General features: G+C 42.5%; 2 protein-coding genes across 4 annotated transcripts in view; one reads left to right on the top strand and one right to left on the bottom strand.

Annotated features, from left to right (window-relative positions):
- The first annotated feature begins 96 nt into the window (after window positions 1-96).
- LOC148647121 (uncharacterized) overlaps window positions 97-20,346 on the top strand; it is a 31,163-nt gene continuing 10,913 nt past the window's right edge. Inside the window, exons 1-2 of one of the 3 annotated variants that reach the window (XM_088609349.1) lie at window positions 97-506; window positions 19,782-19,909. The gene's annotated coding sequence lies outside the window, so the exon portion shown is untranslated. Of the gene's footprint in view, window positions 507-19,778; window positions 19,910-20,346 lie in introns of all 3 variants that reach the window. The other 2 variants (XM_088609348.1, XM_088609350.1) reach the window with 2 other exon arrangements.
- LOC148647122 (uncharacterized) lies at window positions 9,352-20,290 on the bottom strand. Its single transcript, XM_088609488.1, has 3 exons — window positions 20,266-20,290; window positions 11,646-12,839; window positions 9,352-9,392 (listed from the first exon to the last, which is right to left on the bottom strand). The coding sequence occupies exons 1-3, from the start codon at window positions 20,288-20,290 to the stop codon at window positions 9,352-9,354; spliced, it is 1,260 nt and encodes a 419-aa protein (XP_088465614.1).

Genomic DNA, 20,346 nt, shown 5'->3' with positions numbered 1-20,346 from the left:
ATATTAGAGAGATGCACTTTCACTTTCAATTTCCTGTAACTGGTGTTGTGTATTAGTTTACATATTCCATGACTTTTAACTTATAAGAATTTATTTTGATTTAATGTTTAATATTTAACTGTAGCATTTGGAAAGAAAAATACACTTTTTAGTTACCTAAAGACATTTATTAAGTTGCAATATGCAATTGGAATACTTAATACAATTATTTTTATTTATGACTGCACATTTAGTACAATTTATAAAGCAGGGGATGATTTAGAAGGGCTAGTTTAAATCAAAATAAATTCTTATAAGTTAAAAGTCATGGAATATGTAAACTAATACACAGGACCTATTACAGGAAATTGAAAGTGAAAGTGCATCTCTCTAATATAAAAGCTCTGTAGCTTTGTATCAGTATTGTGTGCAGTACTGGGAACTGAATCTCTCAGCCAGGAGCCCACAGAAGCACAAGAACAATCTACAGATTGCACTTCTCACAGATCTTAACAGCGTTAACAGAGGTAAGAAACAACAATTCAATTGTTAGAGAAAACATTTTTTTTAATCTGAGAAATGCAATGATTGTTAGTAAAATACATACCCAACACTATGAGTAAATTTGAGTTGTTATTGTAGTTTTTCCTTGTAAACTATTTTACTTAACTGACTATATCTGTTGAACTACTAGAACTGTCCACCAAAATCTTCTATTGTTATTGTTGATAATAGCTAGAATAGTCCCTGTGCAAAAATCTGTGACTGTTGCAGTGGCAATACAAAAATAAGCATATTTTATGTCTTGTAATCTGTGAACAATCTTGTGTATTTTAATTATATCAGGGATATGAAGTGTTTAACTACACATAACAATAATTCTAATCTCAAAGGAAAAACAATGAATTACTGAAGGGTTTATCAGGCTAGAGCTCCACATGTATCCTATATCTTGTCAATTAAGGCAGGGGCACTCGTGGTGAATTGGTCATTAGTGAAAAGATTTAATCATTTAATATCTTTACTGTGCATGATTTAATCCGCTTAGTATTGAATATTTATATGGAATTTTACAACTAAAGGGAAATTCTGATAGCTGTGCATAAAAAGAATAGGAGCATAACACGTCTGAAGGTCATAAACAATATAAAATTAGGAACATAAACATTATGTAAACTGTATATGGCTGGTATTGGTAGTTTAAATGAAAAATGCACACCAGTATTCCACTTTCTTCCTAAACATTTTATGCCTCAAAGGTTTGCATTCAGTTACATACTGAGGTTATTTTGGAAAAGTTTTTACATGCTTCTACCAACCATATTAAGTTTATATACTTTGTAAAAAAGTATAATGTTTTAATCTTTTCTGCAAATACGCTCGTTATTGCAGTAAACAAAAGCATACTTTTCAGAATTTGATTAATAGGGAATATAATGTGGAATCACATATTTAAAGAAATTAATAACAATAAATTATATTCATCTACTGTAGCTCAACCAGTAGTATAATACACTTTCTATGTGTGCTTCAGTTTCAGTGCTTCCCGTGTGATGGCTTAAGTGCTTGTCTTATGAGCCTGAGGTCTGGTTTTTAAACCCAGCTATTGCCTTAAGTTTTCTTTTAACAAATAAACATTTCTCTGAAAAACTAAAATAGAAAATGTTATGGACACTACTGTATATTGACTTTTTTATATTTCTAAATATCACAACTGTTCGAAGCTATGTCATTTACTAATAACAACGAATAATTTGAAGCTGCACCTATTGTCGTTATTATTGATAATAAATATTATCGACACTATATTGGATTTGTTGGTATTTCTTAATATCACAAAATGTTCAAAGTTAAGTGATTACCATTTTCCACGTATACTTTTGCTCATTATCACAATAAAATAAACTCATACTTTTCAGAATTTAATTATTTAAGCAATAAGGCACTCGAGGCCTGTGCTATATCGTGGATATAGCCACAGTTAAAAGGTGTTGTTAGGCCCGACGCAATGTGGAGGGTGTTAATAAAAAGTTATAATGTTTTAACCTTTTCTGCAAATACACTCATTCTCGGAGTAAACAAAATCATACTTTTGATTTGATTAATTTGATTAATTTAATTTGATTAATGGCGAATATAATATGGAATAGCTTATATAAAGAAATTAATAATGATACAATTATATTAATGTAGCTCAAATAATAGGCAGTGAAAACATTTGTCAGTCTGTCCGCGGGGGGAAGGGGGACTGTCTTTCATTGGAAGGTTCACCTATTCTACTCTGAGAATGTAGGGGGGGAGGAAAAGTGCCAGCGGTCATTTTATTCACTGACAAAGTTGTGTTAACAAAAACTACAGTATGCTTAAGAGCTGTTAAACCGGTTTAATTCAAAACACTTTATTCAGTGGGGCAATTTAACAGACGCCTCAAGCCCTTGAGAGTCTTCTTTGAAAAACTAAAAGAGCAAATATTATGGACACTATATTGACATTTTTAGAATTTGATTAAATTGGAATATAATATGGAATCATGTATCTAAAGAAATTAATAACAATATAATTATATTCATATACTGTAGCTCAAATCCTGTTAAACTAGAAATTAGACACAAGAAGAGTATTATTGGACAATGTTGTGAGGCTTTGTTGGAAGAAGAGTTAAAAAGTTGAAGAACAGTTAAAGTATATCGCCTCTTTTTACATTTGTGAAAAAGAACATTCCTATATTAATGTGACACAGAAGATATTATTAATAATTTAGGGCTTATGGGGTCATGTGGGTTTGAGCCCTACACCCTGCTGTACCACTGTGTACATACAGATGCAGCCATTCAAAGTGAGCGGTACAGACACGTACCGCAGGTAATTGGCTGCGGTGTCGCGTATCATGACGCAAGATGACACGGGGTACCGCGGTACGTGATTGGTTGACCGACAGTTGGTCTGTCGTAGAAAGACTTACAGTAAACGTCTTTACTGTGCCCGTTGTAGATATTGAATTTTACCACTGAAGAGAAATCTTAGTAGCTGAGTATAAAAAGAATAGGAGCATACTGTAACGCGTGTGAAGGCCATAAATGATATTAATTTTGGAACATAAACATACAGTACTATATATAGCTGGTCTTGGTACTTTAAAGAAAAAATACACACCAGTATTCCATTTCTCCCTAAACATTTTAAGCATCGAAGTCTTTAACTAAAGAGATACCGGAGTCAACAAGCATACTTTAAGAATTTGATTAATATGGAATATAATATGGAATCGCGCATCTAAAGAATTTAATGACGATATGATTATAGTCGTGTACTGCGACAGAGCTGTGTAGGGCTGTTTCGCCTCCCTGTTCATGCGACTTGTCTTGTAGCCTACTGGTCTACATGCCTGACTAACAATGCACAGGTTGTGTGTTCAAATCCAGCTGGTGCTGGATTTTTCTTTTAACAAACATTTCTTCGAAAAAATAGAATAGCGATATTATGGACAATCAATTGACTTTTATATTTCAAAATATCACAACATGATCGATTTTAAGTCATTTTTGATAACAATGAATAGTCACCTTCTTCCCTTCTGACAACGGTTCCTGCTTCTATTGTGTGTGTGTGTGCAATAGAGTAAATTTTTATAGAGAAATGGAGGCTGGACAGTACGCGTTACAATATAAACATTTATATTGATTTAAATCGTGTTCTGATTTAAATCGCAAACGCGTGTTGAATTATGTGTTTTTTAATCATAATCAGGCTAATGCATTTCTACATTTCTGTATGAACCAGCTTAGAGGTTCATACAGAAAGACAGCTTGTGTTTAAATTGAGTGTAAGGTAATTTATGCTTCTAAAGTCATGGTCAGCATTTATTATTGTACTGTGCTGTAAACTTGTTCTGTGCCTAATCACATTATTTTATAGCGTTTTTATAGCGTTATTAAATCCGGTGGTGCTGTGTGTTAGTTTCCTGACTCCCATGTCACATGGTCTGTGATTGAATCCCATGGAACTATGACTTTATTTTTTAACAAACATTTCTTTGAAAAAATGAAACGTTTCCCTTGGTCAGAGATTAAATAAAACCTCACTCTCACCAAACAAATTTATATTTCTAAATATCACAACATGATCGAATTTAAGTATTTTTAATAACAATGAATAGTCACCTATGGGTTACAAAATATACATTTATATTGATTTGAATCGCGTTTTGATTTAAATCGTAAACGCGTGTTTAAATATATGTGTTTAAAGGTGATATACTGTATAAAAGCGCTGATTCTTATGGAGTGTGTTCTGCCGGGGATTCAAAACATTTATTTTAAATAAGATGATAAAGCTTAGACTAACTGTATTCTAGACTGTATTACAACAGAACATTGGACAATGCAACGTAAATTGCAAAAATGCACTTGGAATCTGTCCAAGCCCTCCTACAAAAATTATTTAAACTGCGACACTGATCATTCATCTCTAAATAAACTTTATTTTATATAGCGTTTTAAGCGAATAGGTAATTAGATTGCTCATAAACCTAATCGCTTTTTCTACATAAACACAGCGTGATTGCTCTCTGAAAATGCTTTTCCTTCATATTTAGGCTCAGATTTCAACTATAGATCGTATTATTATAAACTTTCTTGGAAAAATGTATTTTATGTAAACCATGTTTGCTATTAATTCATTTAGGGCTAAAATACGTTCATTGTCTTCCAATCGAGTCGAGTTGACATTGGAAGCTTCCCACACCCGAACTGTTAAACCAACGCATTAGTACGTCAAAGCCCATTGAGGGTATTGAGCCAGTATTGGCTTTAGTATTAGCCATACAGAACATTAAAGTGCCCCTTTTCCATTCAGCGGGTGCCTGAGCCGCTGTGTCCTATCTTCTGACAGTCGCCGTTGTGAATGTCTGTAGAGTGCATCTTATTTTTAGTACTATATTTTTGTATTATATTCCCTATTAATCAAACTCTAAGAGTATGTATCGGCTTGTCCCCTCTTCCCGCCCCTCTCTGTGTGCAGTGGAGCCTCCTTTCCAGCCAGCACGTGTCCACAGACATTCACAACAGCGACATATCATAAAACGTTTGCACATATAGTTAAATTATTAGTTGTTTTTCAGGAAGTTAAAAAAAACACTTGAATTACTTATCCAGTCTCTCGAAATAAAGTTATTTTTCAAGCAATGCAACAGACGTCGGGCAATATGTTTTTTTTAATCCAACATTGACAGCAACATCTTAAATCTTGTCAGTCAGGTCTTTTTTTCTCTAGTTTAATTGTGGTTTACACATCGCACGACTTTAAAAGCTAGAAAGATAGGTTTCGATTCACATTAGCTGGCAAGCCTTGTTAACAAAAAAACTAATAATAATGTAACATGCCACTGTTTGTTCATGAACAAAGTTAAACTGAGATTTCCTTAGATACGCGATTAAAAAAACAACAAAAAACAATTTGAATCCCCGGCGGAACACATTCCATAAGAATCAGAGCTTTTACAGTATATATCGCCTTTAAAGGTGGCTTCTCAAAACGCTTTACAGGATAAAAACAACAAGAACAGCAACAACAGCAATATTGTATTTCATTGAACTTTGAAAACCAAGTCATAACTTAACTATATGTGCAAACGTTTCATATGTTGCTGTTGTGAATGCCTGTGGAGTGTGTCTTATTTGCCTTGAGTCCTGGTTATCTCTCTTCCCCTCCTCCCTCTCTCCCTCAATTCAATTCAATTCAAGGTGTTTTATTTGCATGACAGATGGGTACAAGCAGTGTTGGGTATGTATATTTTGATATTTACACCCGGCGCGGCACCGAGGGAGCGTCTGCATTTATAACTTAGTTTTTAAAATTAGTCAAGCAATATGAAGCATCTCCTTTTACTTTTAAGTCCCTTAAATACATTGAGCACAGCTTTCTCACCACTTAAGATTGCTTTTTGATACCATCCTTACAAAAGCAGAAACTTTCCGATGACTTGTGGGAAAGATTACAGATTTTAATCGTCTTTAATTTTGTTACGTTATACGTTTTAGGAACGTTTCATCTAAACAAACACCACCAAACTATTCTCGATTGTATTTCTGAATGTTATGTTACACACACAGTAGTTCACTGCTTTAAATACATCGAATTAGGAAGGTAATGTGTAGCACTTTAGATCTTTTTTTCTGAACCAGGGAAAATCTGATCATGTTTCTCTATAACAATAATAAAAAACTTTATTTTACATATCACCTTTAAAAGTGGCATCTCAAAGCAATACAGTAGATCGAAAAACAGTTAAAAGGGACCAAAGTAAATACCAGACAAACGCAAACGCGTTTTTAATAAAATGCTCTTATTCATTCAGCAGAGAGTGAGAGGGACATCCAGCAGAGAGAGACACACACACCGGTTTTCATTGACAAAAAGTAATTGTTTTTTTACATTCGTCTTGTCTAACAGGAATGTTTTGTTTGTGGACAGACTGTTAGACTAGAGGAAAAGAGCGCCTCCTTCTACGAAGCATTTCGTTGATCCGATCACGAATTCTTTTCCAGTCGCACGAAGTAAGGGTAAACTTACACCATACCGATGAGCTAATGCCAGGGAAAGACACCATTTCCTTTTTCTGATCACTCGCTTTCTGGATACACATCTCACCTGTCCTGTTCTTTGTTTTCCTGGTTTGCTGATTATGCCTGCTGCGGTCCACTCCTACCCTCACACCTAAAGAATACTATTTTAAATTTCTTGGCGCAGTTCATTAACCTTTGTATGTGCTGTCCGCGCCCAAAATGCAATTTAAAAAAAGTCAAAAACCGCACTCAAAATGCAATTTAGAGCTTTCTGGCAAGAGGAGACACCCAAATCAATAATGTAACATGCCACTGTTTGTACATGAACAGGGTTATACTGCTATTCCCTTCGATACCCGATTAAAAAAAAAATGTTTTGAATCAAGTAACAGGTTTATTCCATGCTGAAAAAAAGAAGAAAGAAAACACATTCCATAAGAATTGATTGAGCTCCGCTCTGTACCACGCAGTGATCCCCCTGGATCTTTTTTCAGCATGGAATAAACCTGTTACTTGATTCATATGGATGCCCGGTTCCACCGGGGATTCAAAACATTTTTTTTTTAATCGGGTATCGAAGGGAATAGGCAGTATAGCCCTGTTCATGCACAAACTGTGGCATGTTACATTGATTTGGGTGTCTCCTCTTGCCAAAAAGCTCTAAATTGCATTTTGAGCGCGGTTTTTGACTTTTTTTAAATTGCATTTTGGGCGCGGACAGCACATACAAGGGTTAATGAACTGCGCCAAGAAATTTAAAATAGTATTCTTTAGGTGTGAGAGTAGGAGTGGACCGCAGCAGGCATAATCAGCAAACCAGGAAAACAAAGAACAGGACAGGTGAGATGTGTATCCAGAAAGCGAGTGATCAGAAAAAGGAAATGGTGTTGTAGCGTTTGCAGGTTCTTTTCAGAACAAGGACGAGTGGAGACGCAATTAACAAACAAGCATTAGCTTTATTCGTTTACAACCACACAAAACCAAACACAGGATCTACACACACATGAGGAGACTGACGGAACACATACACATAGTTAGGGTGGTAATTACCTAACAACACACTACACTTTTACAGGACTACACAGGGCACTAGAATTACTAGGACATTATTTACACAGGTAGGGTCAGCCGCTGGTCATCGTGCTGACCCTCAGACTCTCCCCGGCTACCACTCCCAGCATGCCCGGCGGTACTACGAGCGCCTAGGGGCGCTTCCTCCTCACCACCAGGCGAGGGCGTTACACTGCCCCCACCTGAAGCATCTGGCGTCTCGCCGACGTCGAACACCCCCCTCAGGCTGTATTCGTATTCGGCCAACTGCTGCGGAACCCTGCGTGAGCGGCCGCTGCACCGCGGTGACGGCTGGCGACCCACGGACACCCCACTATCGGCCGGCTCCAGCCCCGGCTGCTCCTCTAGAGCCTCCCCACACGGCTCCTCCTCCCGGGCCCTGTAGGGGGCCAGGCGGTCTCGGTGCAGGACCACCACTCTCCCCCGTGTTCGCAACCGGACACGGTAACAGACCTCGCCCACTACCCCGAGTACCTCAGCGGGCCCCTCCCACGACGGCGCCAGCTTAGGGCTGAGGCCTTTGCGGCGGCGCGGGTTGTACACCCAAACCGAGTCCCCGGGCTGGAAGGCAGGCCCCCTGCAGCGCAGGTCGTAGTACCGCTTCTGCCGGACCCCCACCTGTGTCAGGTGGGTCTGTGCAAAGCTGTGCACCCGCTGCATCCGCTGCCGCAGGTCCCACTCGTAGTCCGGTCCAGCCGGCGGTGCCGACCCGTCTCCGGGCGGCGGGCCGAAGACCAGGTCCACCGGTGTTCGCATTTCCCGGCCCAGCATGAGCGAGGCCGGGGTGCACCCGGTGGATTCCTGGACCGCAGTCCTGTACGCCCAGAGCGCAAGGGGGAGGTGGCGGTCCCAGTCCCGTTGGTGCCGGGACACTAGGGTGGCCAGCTGGGTGGCGAGCGTCCGATTAAACCGCTCCACCAACCCGTCGCTCTGGGGATGCAGCGGTGTGGTCCGCTTCTTAGTGATCCCCAGGCGCTGGCACACTCTGGCGAAGACCTGGGACTCAAAGTTACGCCCCTGGTCACTGTGTAACTCCTCTGGCACCCCCAGCCTGGCAAACATCCCCTCCAGCAGTGCATCGGCAACCGTGGGGGCACTCTGGCCCGGGAGGGTGTAGGCCTCCGGCCACTTCGTAAAATAATCCATGGCCACCAAGACGTAGCGGTTCCCGACCTCGGTGCGCGGAAACGGGCCCAAAACGTCCACCCCCACCCGCTCCATAGGAGCCCCCACCTGGTGTTGTTGGAGGGGGGCCCGGGAGCGCTCGGGGGGACCCTTCTGCGCCACGCACACCGCACATGTTCGGCAGTACCGCTCCACGTCCCGGTGGCAAAGACCCCAATAAAAATGGCCTCGGAGACGCTGCAGGGTTTTTTTACCGCCGAAGTGCCCCACACCCGGCTGGCCGTGCACCGCTCGGAGCACCGCCCCGCGGAGCGACCGAGGCACCACCAGCTGCCACCGTACCTCGCCACTGGAGGGTACCCGCCACCCCCGGCGCAGCACCCCGTCCTTTACCTCCAAGGCCTCCCACAGGGCGCAGAGGGCCTTGACGGACTTTGGGTGCGGGGCGAGCTCCTCTCGCGTAGGCCGCACTCCTGCTGCCCTCCAGCGGAGCACCGGCCCCACGTCAGGATCAGCTGCCTGACGCTGCGCCAGGTCTGGCAGGCTCACCCCCAGCGGCCCCTCCCGGGCCGTGGCCGCAGTGCTCACCCCCGCCACGGTGCGGACAGCCTCCTCACGCTGCTCCCGCCTGGCACAGTGGTGGCAGTCCGCGGCCTCGCAGGGGCGCCGCGAGAGAGCGTCGGCATTGAGATGGCGAGACCCCGCACGGTGCACGACAGTGAAGTCGTACTCCTGCAGGATCTCTATCCATCGCGCCATCTGCCCCTCTGGCTCCTTAAAGTGGAGCAGCCAGGTGAGGGACGCATGGTCGGTCCTCAGCCGGAACCGGGTCCCGAACAGGTACGGCCTGAAGTGGTGGACCGCCGCCATCACCGCCAGCAGCTCGCGACGGGTCACGCAGTAGTTCCGCTCAGGCCTAGTCAAAGCCCGACTATAGTAGGCCACTACGCGCTCCCCATCCGGCCCCTCCTGCGCCAACACCGCGCCCACCCCTGAGTCACTCGCGTCGGTATCGAGAACATACGGCAACCGCGGGTCGGGGTAGGCCAGCACGGGGGCCCCCACCAGAGCTTCACGCAACCGGCCGAAGGCAGTCTCACAGCCGAGTCCCAGTCAAAACGGCGGCCCTTGTCGGTGAGGCGGTGCAGCGGGGCAGCGATGCTGGCAAAGTCCTGGACGTACCTCCGGTAGTACGAGGCCAACCCCAGAAAGCTCCGCAGCTCTGCGACGGTGCGTGGAGTCGGCCAGCCCCTCACTGTGGCGACCTTACCTGGCCTAGGTAAGGTACTGCCGCCGCCGCCGCCACTGCCTCTTTTTCTCCCGGCTCCGGCAAGCCCGCGTCCGTCGGCCTTCGCCGGGCCTGCCCTTGTAGTGGCAATGCTTGTTAATAAGACAGAATTAAGCGTTGGTATGCTCCTAAAGGAGGCCCCATCTCACCATCCATCTCTGTGGTGCAGCCACAGAGAAAGAATTCAGGCAAGCTGATTTAAGATGTTTTCCTTTTGATAAGAAGCAAGCTCCCAGACGGGGATGCAAGTAGCTAAGCCTGGCCATCATGATCAATGGTCATCCACTGGCGCCTATCTGTCTAGGGAGTGCCGAATGGACATCTGGACTGCATTCCTAAGTGTCAAGAGTAAGTGACTTATATCTCACCTTGACCAACCAATCAGGGCCTGGTAATACCACGTGGGTCTCCAATGCCCGCCAAACTCTCAACCAATCAGCACACATCTGGGTCTTGATCAAAAAGGGAGCGCAAGCTCAGTTCTGGGCTCTCCTTGGCCATTTTCGCGCATCCTCAGAGACAATCACGTGACAACTGCTGTTGTCTGCAAGAGGACTTGGACTTTGTTCTAAGCGCGAGGCCGAGGATCCCGTACGTACTCAGAATTCTACCAACGTGAATGCTCCGCTTGATCAACGGCAGCCTCCAGTTGGACCCTCGTTGACAACCTGAATAGCTTATTCAGAAGCAGCGCTGGACCGGGAACGAACCAGTTTCTTCCCAGGCAAAAGAGTGACTTGTGAAGACTCGCGGTCACACTCTGTGCATAGAGACTTTCTACTAGCCAGCCGGACTGCTGGTAGATCCCCTCAGAGCAACGACTGCCCTGCGCGCCGCAGTCAGATTCCTCCGCCCGTCCTACTCCGAGCTGCACCTCGACTGGTTGGCCGGTAGCCAGAGGACGCCGACACAACGCCCATTGGACAACCGCTGCAACAGAGGCTGCAACAGAGCCTGTCAGCTGGTTTGGTGTTCGTGCCGGGAAATTCCAAATCCAAACACAGTGGATAAGTAAACCCCATGTTCTACATTGCGTCTCGAGAATTTAATTGTACCTCAATACAAGTTGTTGTCAATTTAATTCATGAGTAATGTATTCACTTCCGAGTTTAGAGTAACAGTGGGTAATAACACTGATTAGCGATTTGGTAACCGAACGATATATATTGACATATATTCTCTGTTGTGTATCTCTTTGTGTTTGCATCTCTTCGAGATTATACACCTTGTATATTGATAACCCTCACAGTAAGGTCTGCCGCTCGTATCCAGGCAGACTAGTATATGTTTGGTGCACAGTTTATATTAATAAATGTATCTCGTGTATTGAACCCGTGTGTGTGCGTTGTTAGTTGTTCTGACGATTGATTTTCTAAAAGCCCCAACGAACAACCTTGTGATTACTGCTACAATTGATAATTGTCTCAGTAAACCCATCAAACCACTACACCCTCCACCAGGTGAAGTCGCTCCCCCTGCCACACCAACTCCTGCCGGCTCAAGTCCAAACTGGTCCCCACTCGCTGCAGTACGTCCAGCCCCAGAATGCAGTCCTCCTGGATGGGTGCAAGGTAGCAGGGGTGGCGCACCATCGCTGCACCTAGATGGAAGGCAAGCACCTGTTTCCCCCGGACTGCAGCGAGCTGTCCCGTCATGGTCCTTAGCCGCAGGCTTGCAGTGGAGATACAGGCCCCGGCTACAGCCGACTCGCCCCACGGTGGTGTGAGGGGCTCCGGTCTTAACAGCGCTCTCCAGAGTGGGGGTTGAGGTGTTCGAGGGGCGGCCTTCCCCGCGTTGAGCCGCCCCGTTCCCGTTTCCCGACGCCGATCGAGGAGTGCGAGGTTCGGGTGCCCGGCAGAACCGGGCTCGGTGTCCCCTCTTCCCGCAGCGGTTGCAAATCAGCGTGCGGGGCTGTTCCGCGGGGGTCGCTGCCCGGGCTGGCTCCTCTTCCCCCTCGCTGGATCCCTCCATCGCCGTCTCGGTCAGCCGGCAGGGCGCACTGCGTCTGCTGGCGCTTCCAGCCACCCCGAACACGGCCTCAGCCCGTGTAGCAAGGGCCAAGGCCTGCTCCAGCGATGTTGGCACGGCCAGCTGCACGTGACGCCGCAGCTCCTCGGGTGAGAGGGCCTTGAGAAAGGCCTGGAGAGCCATCTCCCGCTGCGCCTCCCGGGGGAAAGTTGGGTATCCTCGGCGGGCGAGGAACGCGACATCAGCGGCAACCGGGCCCAGTCGCTCTCCTGGTTGGCGCCGCCGCAGGGCCAGCCTCTCCCGCATCAAGTCCGGCGCCTCCTCCACACCGAAGCGCAGCTGGAGAGCCGCCGTCAGCGCCGTGTATTCGCCTCTGTCCTCCTCCGGGACGTCCAGGAGCGCCTGGCAGGCCGCTCCTTCCAGCACCGCCGCCAGGTGGCCGACCATCTCCGCCCGGCTCCAGCCATTCGTCCGGGCCGCGAGCTTGAACTGCGCCTCGTAGATTTCCCACGGCGCTTCTCCATTGCAGTGACCTGGTCTCACCCGTGCCGATGGGTGTGGGAATCGCTGATCGGCTCCGGCAGGGAGAGTATCCTCTCTCTGGGGTGCTCGCTGACCAGGAGTAGCGGCCGGTCGCCCCAATTCTACCGGCGGAACCACTATTGAATAGCCCTGGTAAGGGCTGTGGCCACCTGTCGCACCCAGGAGTTGATCAGGCTCCCTATGTGCGCTGCCGATGGGTTTTGTTTCTTCCATCGTCAGCCGGCGCTTAATAGAATCGGGTACTGTCTGCCACGAGTTGTCCATTCTGCCCGCTTCTGACACCAATGTAGCGTTTGCAGGTTCTTTTCAGAACAAGGACGCGAGTGAAGTGGAGTGGAGACGCGATTAACAAACAAGCGTTAGCTTTATTCATTTATAACCACACAAAACCAAACACAGGATCTACACACACATGAGGAGACTGACGGAACACGTACACATAGTTAGGGTGGTAATTACCTAACAACACACTACACTTTTACCGGTCATCGTGCTGACCCTCAGACTCTCCCCGGCTACCACTCCCAGCATGCCCAGCGGTACTACGAGCGCCTAGGGGCGCTTCCTCCTCACCACCAGGCGAGGGCGTTACAGTGTCTTTCCCTGGCATTAGCTCATCGGTATGGTGTAAGTTTACCCTTACTTCATGCGACTGGAAAAGAATTTGTGATCGGATCAACGAAATGCTTCGTAGAAGGAGGCGCTCTTTTCCTCTAGTCTAACAGTCTGTCCACAAACAAAACATTCCTGTTAGACAAGAGGAATTGAAAAAAAACAATTTTGTCAATGGAAACCGGTGTGTGTGTCTCTCTCTGCTGGATGTCCCTCTCACTCTCTGCTGAATGAATAAGAGCATTTTATTAAAAACGCGTTTGCGTTTGTCTGGTATTTACTTTGGTCCCTTTTAACTGTTTTTCGATCTACTGTATTGCTTTGAGATGCCACTTTTAAAGGTGATATGTAAAATAAAGTTTTTTATTATTGTTATAGAGAAACATGATCAGATTTTCCCTGGTTCAGAAAAAAAGATCTAAAGTGCTACACATTACCTTCTTAATTCGATGTATTTAAAGCAGTGAACTACTGTGTGTGTAACATAACATTCAGAAATACAATCGAGAATAGTTTGGTGGTGTTTGTTTAGATGAAACGTTCCTAAAACGTATAACGTAACAAAATTAAAGACGATTAAAATCTGTAATCTTTCCCACAAGTCATCGGAAAGTTTCTGCTTTTGTAAGGATGGTATCAAAAAGCAATCTTAAGTGGTGAGAAAGCTGTGCTCAATGTATTTAAGGGACTTAAAAGTAAAAGGAGATGCTTCATATTGCTTGACTAATTTTAAAAACTAAGTTATAAATGCAGACGCTCCCTCGGTGCCGCGCCGGGTGTAAATATCAAAATATACATACCCAACACTGCTTGTACCCATCTGTCATGCAAATAAAACACCTTGAATTGAATTGAATTGAGGGAGAGAGGGAGGAGGGGAAGAGAGATAACCAGAACTCAAGGCAAATAAGACACACTCCACAGGCATTCACAACAGCAACATATGAAACGTTTGCACGTATAGTTAAGTTATGACTTGGTTTTCAAAGTTCAATGAAATACAATATTGCTGTTGTTGCTGTTCTTGTTGTTTTTATCCTGTAAAGCGTTTTGAGAAGCCACCTTTAAAGGCGATATATACTGTAAAAGCTCTGATTCTTATGGAATGTGTTCCGCCGGGGATTCAAATTGTTTTTTGTTGTTTTTTTAATCGCGTATCTAAGGAAATCTCAGTTTAACTTTGTTCATGAACAAACAGTGGCATGTTACATTATTATTAGTTTTTTTGTTAACAAGGCTTGCCAGCTAATGTGAATCGAAACCTATCTTTCTAGCTTTTAAAGTCGTGCGATGTGTAAACCACAATTAAACTAGAGAAAAAAAGACCTGACTGACAAGATTTAAGATGTGGCTGTCAATGTTGGATTAAAAAAAACACATTGCCCGACGTCTGTTGCATTGCTTGAAAAATAACTTTATTTCGAGAGACTGGATAAGTAATTCAAGTGTTTTTTTTAACTTCCTGAAAAACAACTAATAATTTAACTATATGTGCAAACGTTTTATGATATGTCGCTGTTGTAAATGTCTGTGGACACGTGCTGGCTGGAAAGGAGGCTCCACTGCACACAGAGAGGGGCGGGAGGAGGGGACAAGCCGATACATACTCTTAGAGTTTGATTAATAGGGAATATAATACAAAAATATAGTACTAAAAATAAGATGCACTCTACAGACATTCACAACGGCGACTGTCAGAAGATAGGACACAGCGGCTCAGGCACCCGCTGAATGGAAAAGGGGCACTTTAATGTTCTGTATGGCTAATACTAAAGCCAATACTGGCTCAATACCCTCAATGGGCTTTGACGTACTAATGTGTTGGTTTAACAGTCCGGGTGTGGGAAGCTTCCAATGTCAACTCGACTCGATTGGAAGACAATGAACGTATTTTAGCCCTAAATGAATTAATAGCAAACATGGTTTACATAAAATACATTTTTCCAAGAAAGTTTATAATAATACGATCTATAGTTGAAATCTGAGCCTAAATATGAAGGAAAAGCATTTTCAGAGAGCAATCACGCTGTGTTTATGTAGAAAAAGCGATTAGGTTTATGAGCAATCTAATTACCTATTCGCTTAAAACGCTATATAAAATAAAGTTTATTTAGAGATGAATGATCAGTGTCGCAGTTTAAATAATTTTTGTAGGAGGGCTTGGACAGATTCCAAGTGCATTTTTGCAATTTACGTTGCATTGTCCAATGTTCTGTTGTAATACAGGCTAGAATACAGTTACAGTAGTCTAAGCTTTATCAGCCTATTTAAAATAATTTTTTTGAATCCCCGGCGGAACACACTCCATAGGAATCAGCGCTTTTATACAGTATATTGCCTTTAAACACATATATTTAAACTTGTTTACGATTTAAATCAAAACGCGATTCAAATCAATATAAATGTATATTTTGTAACGCATAGGTGATTAAAAAGATTGTTATTAAAAAGACTTAAATTCGATCATGTCGTGATATTTAGAAATATAAATTTGTTTGGTGCGAGTGAGGTTTTATTTAATCTCTGACCAAGGGAAACGTTTCATTTTTTCAAAGAAATGTTTGTTAAAAAATAAAGTCATAGTTCCATGGGATTCAATCACAGACCGTGTGACATGGGAGTCAGGAAACTAACACACAGTCCACCGGATTTAATAACACAATAAAAACGCTATAAAATAATGTGATTAGGCACAGAACAAGTTTACAGCACAGTACAATAATAAATGCTGACCATGACTTTAGAAGCATAAATTACCTTACACTCAATTTAAACACAAGCTGTCTTTCTGTATGAACCTCTAAGCTGTAGAAAATGTAGAAATGCATTAGCCTGATTATGATTAAAAAACACATAATTCAACACGCGTTTGCGATTTAAATCAGAACACGATTTAAATCAATATAAATGTTTATATTGTAACGCATACTGTAGGGCCTCCATTTCTCTATAAAAATTTACTCTATTGTACACACACACACAATAGAAGCAGGAACCGTTGTCAGAAGGGAAGAAGGTGACTATTCATTGTTATCAAAAATGACTTAAAATCGATCATGTTGTGATATTTTGAAATATAAAAGTCAATTGATTGTCCATAATATCGCTATTCTATTTTTTCGAAGAAATGTTTGTTAAAAGAAAAGTCCAGCACCAGCTGGATTTGAACACACAACCTGTGTGTTGTTAGTCAGGCACGTAGACCAGTAGGCTACAAGACAAGTCGCATGAACAGGGAGGCGAAACAGCCCTACACAGCCCTGTCACAGTACACGAATATAATCATATCGTTATTAAATTCTTTAGATACGCAATTCCATATTATATTAGCAGAAAAGCTTAAAACTACCACTTTTTCACACGCTATTTCACATGCTAGTTAAATACTTCGATGCTTAAAATTGTTAGGGAGAAATGGAATACTGGTGTGTATTTTTCCTTTAAAGTACCGATTCCTGGAATCTGACTGGCTGACACCCTTCTGAAGTGGTTCCATAAAATCTGGTATACGGAAAAGAAAGCGTTGATACATACAAGTATCTTTTAATACACTCTTTGCTGTGCTCTTGAGGATCCTTGTGATATTTTGAGCTCTAGTTGAATGATAAGTGTCGCATTTTAAATCATTTTTGTAGTTAGAAATTATGAAACGCCCTGTTAAAAGCAAGGAAGTTTTTATGCCCGTTGAAGTAAAACAAAATGCCTGTCAAAGTATGGCTTGGACAGATTCCAAGTGCTTGTACAAATGTGCTAAAGAAATTATACTTTGAGTATACAGCTTGTCCAAAGTCATCCATTATTAATACTATTAGTAATATCTTCGGTAAAGGCTTTGATGCATAAATATTTCTGATAAAGGTAGGTTGTATACTTTTGTCCAACTGAGCAATCTTGCTTTCATAAAATATACCAACATTTTAATGACTGATGATTAACATGCTGTAATACACAGTTCAAAATTAAAAGCTCAAATGCTGTACATGAGAGGTTAAGCTCCCCCTGGCGGTTTTACAAGGTGACACCGGATAGTTTCCGGCAGAGCGTCAAATGACGCGCGATTAACCACGTGACACTGCGTGACACCGCGTGATACTGCGACACGCCCACTGGGGTATGCCGCGAAATACCCCACCCATTTTGATTGGCTGCATCTGTATAGTACGAACATGTTGTGATATTTTGAAATATAAAAAATGTCAATATAGTGTCCATAATATTTGCTATTTTAGTTTTTCAAAGAAATGTTTATTTGTTAAATGAAAACTCATGACAATAGCTAGATTTAAACACCCAACCTCAGGCTATCACTTAAGCCAGAGCTTCAGTCACTTAAGCCATCACACCACAAACAGTTTGTGCTACGTTAGATTAATATAATTATATTGTTAATTTCTTTAGATATGCAATTCCATATTATATTCCCTATTAATCAAATTCTAAAAGTATGCTTTTGTTTATGATAATGGGCGTATTCGCAGAAAAGCTTTAAACTTTCACTTTTCTCATAAAGTATATTGTAACGCAACGGGGGCTCAGGTGGGCGCCCTTGCTGCATTAGGTTGGCCCTCCACCGTCGGGGGATCGAACCCAGGACTCCCGTGTCACTCAACAGGGACCCAGTCTGGTGAGCCAAAAAGAGATCTCTCTACAGCCTAGTAGCTGTAGTCCTGCTATCACAGGGAAGGGCGGCGACGTCACCGTTCTGGTAAGCCGGCTCTTACACACCCTGATGGCCGTATGCGTTATAATATAAACGTAATATGGTCAGAAGGAGCACAGAAAAACGTTTCCGAAATAACCACATGTAAGGCTTAAAATGTTAAGGGAGAAAGTGGGATACTGGTGTGTATTTTTTTCTTTAAACTACCAATACCAGCCATATACAGTTTACATAATAAGTTTATGTTCCTAAATTAATATCGTTTATGAGCATGTGAAAGGCATGGTGAATCGGAGATTCTCAAGACTTACTTTGTATGATTGGAAATGAATACAGGATCAGATCAACGAAATGCTGTGCTGTTATTTTTTGTCAATGAAAAAATAATGTCTTTTAGTTTACAAACAGTTACAAAGAGAGTAGACCATTGTAGTACTTTGAACTTACAGCCTGTCCAAGGTCATTCATTATTAATACTATTAGTAATATCTTCCATAAAGACTTTGATGCATAAAATATTTCTGCATAATTGTAAATATTTATGACAAAGGTTGTAGGTTGTGTACTTTTGTCCAACTTAGCTATCTTGCTTTTAAAAAATACTGACTTTTTAATGTTTAATGATTAACTTTCTGTAATACACAGTTGACATTTATTAAAAGTCTGAAGAGTATACAACTTAAATTCTTAATTGGAAAAAGATTGTCTTTCAGGAGTGACTGGGATTTCGAAGCATGCATTTTCTGTCAACAGCTCAAATGCTGTACATGAGAGGTTTAGCTTCATTAGCTCCACCTGGCGGTGATTCCTGATACTATTATCATAATTGCAGTATTATACCATATGACGCGATATGACGCGTTATGATGCGTTGTGAGGTGACACGCCCACTGTGTTTTACCGCAGCATACCCCGCTCATTTTGAATGACTGCATCTGTAAAATAGCCAGAGCCTATCAACACTCAGACCAAGGCCTATGTATCCAGATACTAATAAACCTATGAGTATGTCTTTGTACTATGTGAGGAAACTGGAGCACCTGGAGGAAACATTTGAAGTCCATGTAGATAGCATGATAAGGTCTGTAATGGAACCCAGGGCCTCAGCTGTAAGAGTAGCAATACTAACCACCACTGTATCACTCTACTCTTTCAGTTCTTCAAATTACATTAAAATGTTGTTTTAAAGTGGATGCTGAACTGTCACAACCTAGTTTCTATTCCATTGAAGATCTTTCCCCCATCATTCTTGGAGAGAAGGGGAAATACAAATGATTGGTATTAAGAAGAAGGAGAAGGACATATTTGCTCCCAAAGAGAAGCCTTAAGAGTTTCCCATAAGGTTCCATAAGAAATGTCTGGGGTGGTGTTTGTGTCTAAAAGTATTTCTATCTGGGAAATAATAAATTAGATAAAATCCAGGTCAGAGAACAACAACAGGTTGATTCTCCAAAGGTGGACATGTAGGATCTTCAACTGATAGATTTAGTTCTGTAATAGGGGAGTTTTACTATTTGCAACTGAAAATGAAATTACTGTTTGAGCATTAAATTATTGTGTGAGATAGACATTGTTGAAAGAGAGAAAGGAGGACATTTGAAAACTGCCATGAAAGAGTGTAAGAAAACTCCACTCATCAGAGATAGTGTAAAAATAAAGAAATGATGTAAAGTTTAATGCAGTCTTATTGACAGGAATACACCTAGAGGAGCAACAGTTTAATGTAGAGTTTAGAACAAAGTTAGAGTCTCCCTTAAGCATCAAGTGATGAGAATCCAAGAAAAAAGTTAATTAGGCTCCTGTCATCCCTATTAGGGTCATAGACATTTGTTAAGATTATTGGAACATTGATCAATTTACCTGTATTACATACCTTAATTTATGATTTGAGACAACCTGAGATACAATGAAAGGTATAGCCTTGTGCAAAACATCCCATGGGCCTCTGCAACTTTGTATCCTCTCCTAGCAGTTTAGCAGTGAATCCAACACGAGCACGGTGTGCAGCACTGGGAACTGAATCTGTCAGCCAGAGTCCACAGAAGCACAAGAAGAAACTACAGATTACGTTGCTTGCAGATATTAACACCATAAACAAAGGTAAAAAAAACAGTTTTGATACATGTACACATTGTAAACATGGAAGAAATACCTAACATCTTATTTTAAATTGAGTTAAGAATGTGCTTAAAATATTTTACTTAACTGACTATACAGTAGGTGGTGATTTAATTGGGTCATTGAAGATTTATTATTGTCATTGTTCCCAGATTTGGAGGTGGCTGAAGATGTCCTTACCTTAATCATGCTTCTCCTTTACCAGCTTTGAAGATTAGTCAAAAGACATTTAGAGCATCTGCAATTTTATGTACAGATGAGACTAGGATGAACCTTTCCCAAAGTAATGGAAAGGTAAAATGTTAACAAGGATATGCAGAACCTCCAAAGAACATTACCTCTTCTGTGAAGCAATGACGGCATTATGCTTTGCAGTTTTAATTGTCTGAAATCAACCAAATAGAGACAAAGCAAATATA

This window comes from Lepisosteus platostomus, chromosome 16, assembly GCF_059453375.1.
Source record: "Lepisosteus platostomus isolate fLepPlt1 chromosome 16, fLepPlt1.hap1, whole genome shotgun sequence".
Taxonomy (NCBI): Eukaryota; Metazoa; Chordata; class Actinopteri; order Semionotiformes; family Lepisosteidae; genus Lepisosteus; species Lepisosteus platostomus.
The sequence above is the reverse complement of the archived record's forward strand: the minus strand, read 5'-3'. Positions and strand labels throughout refer to the sequence as shown.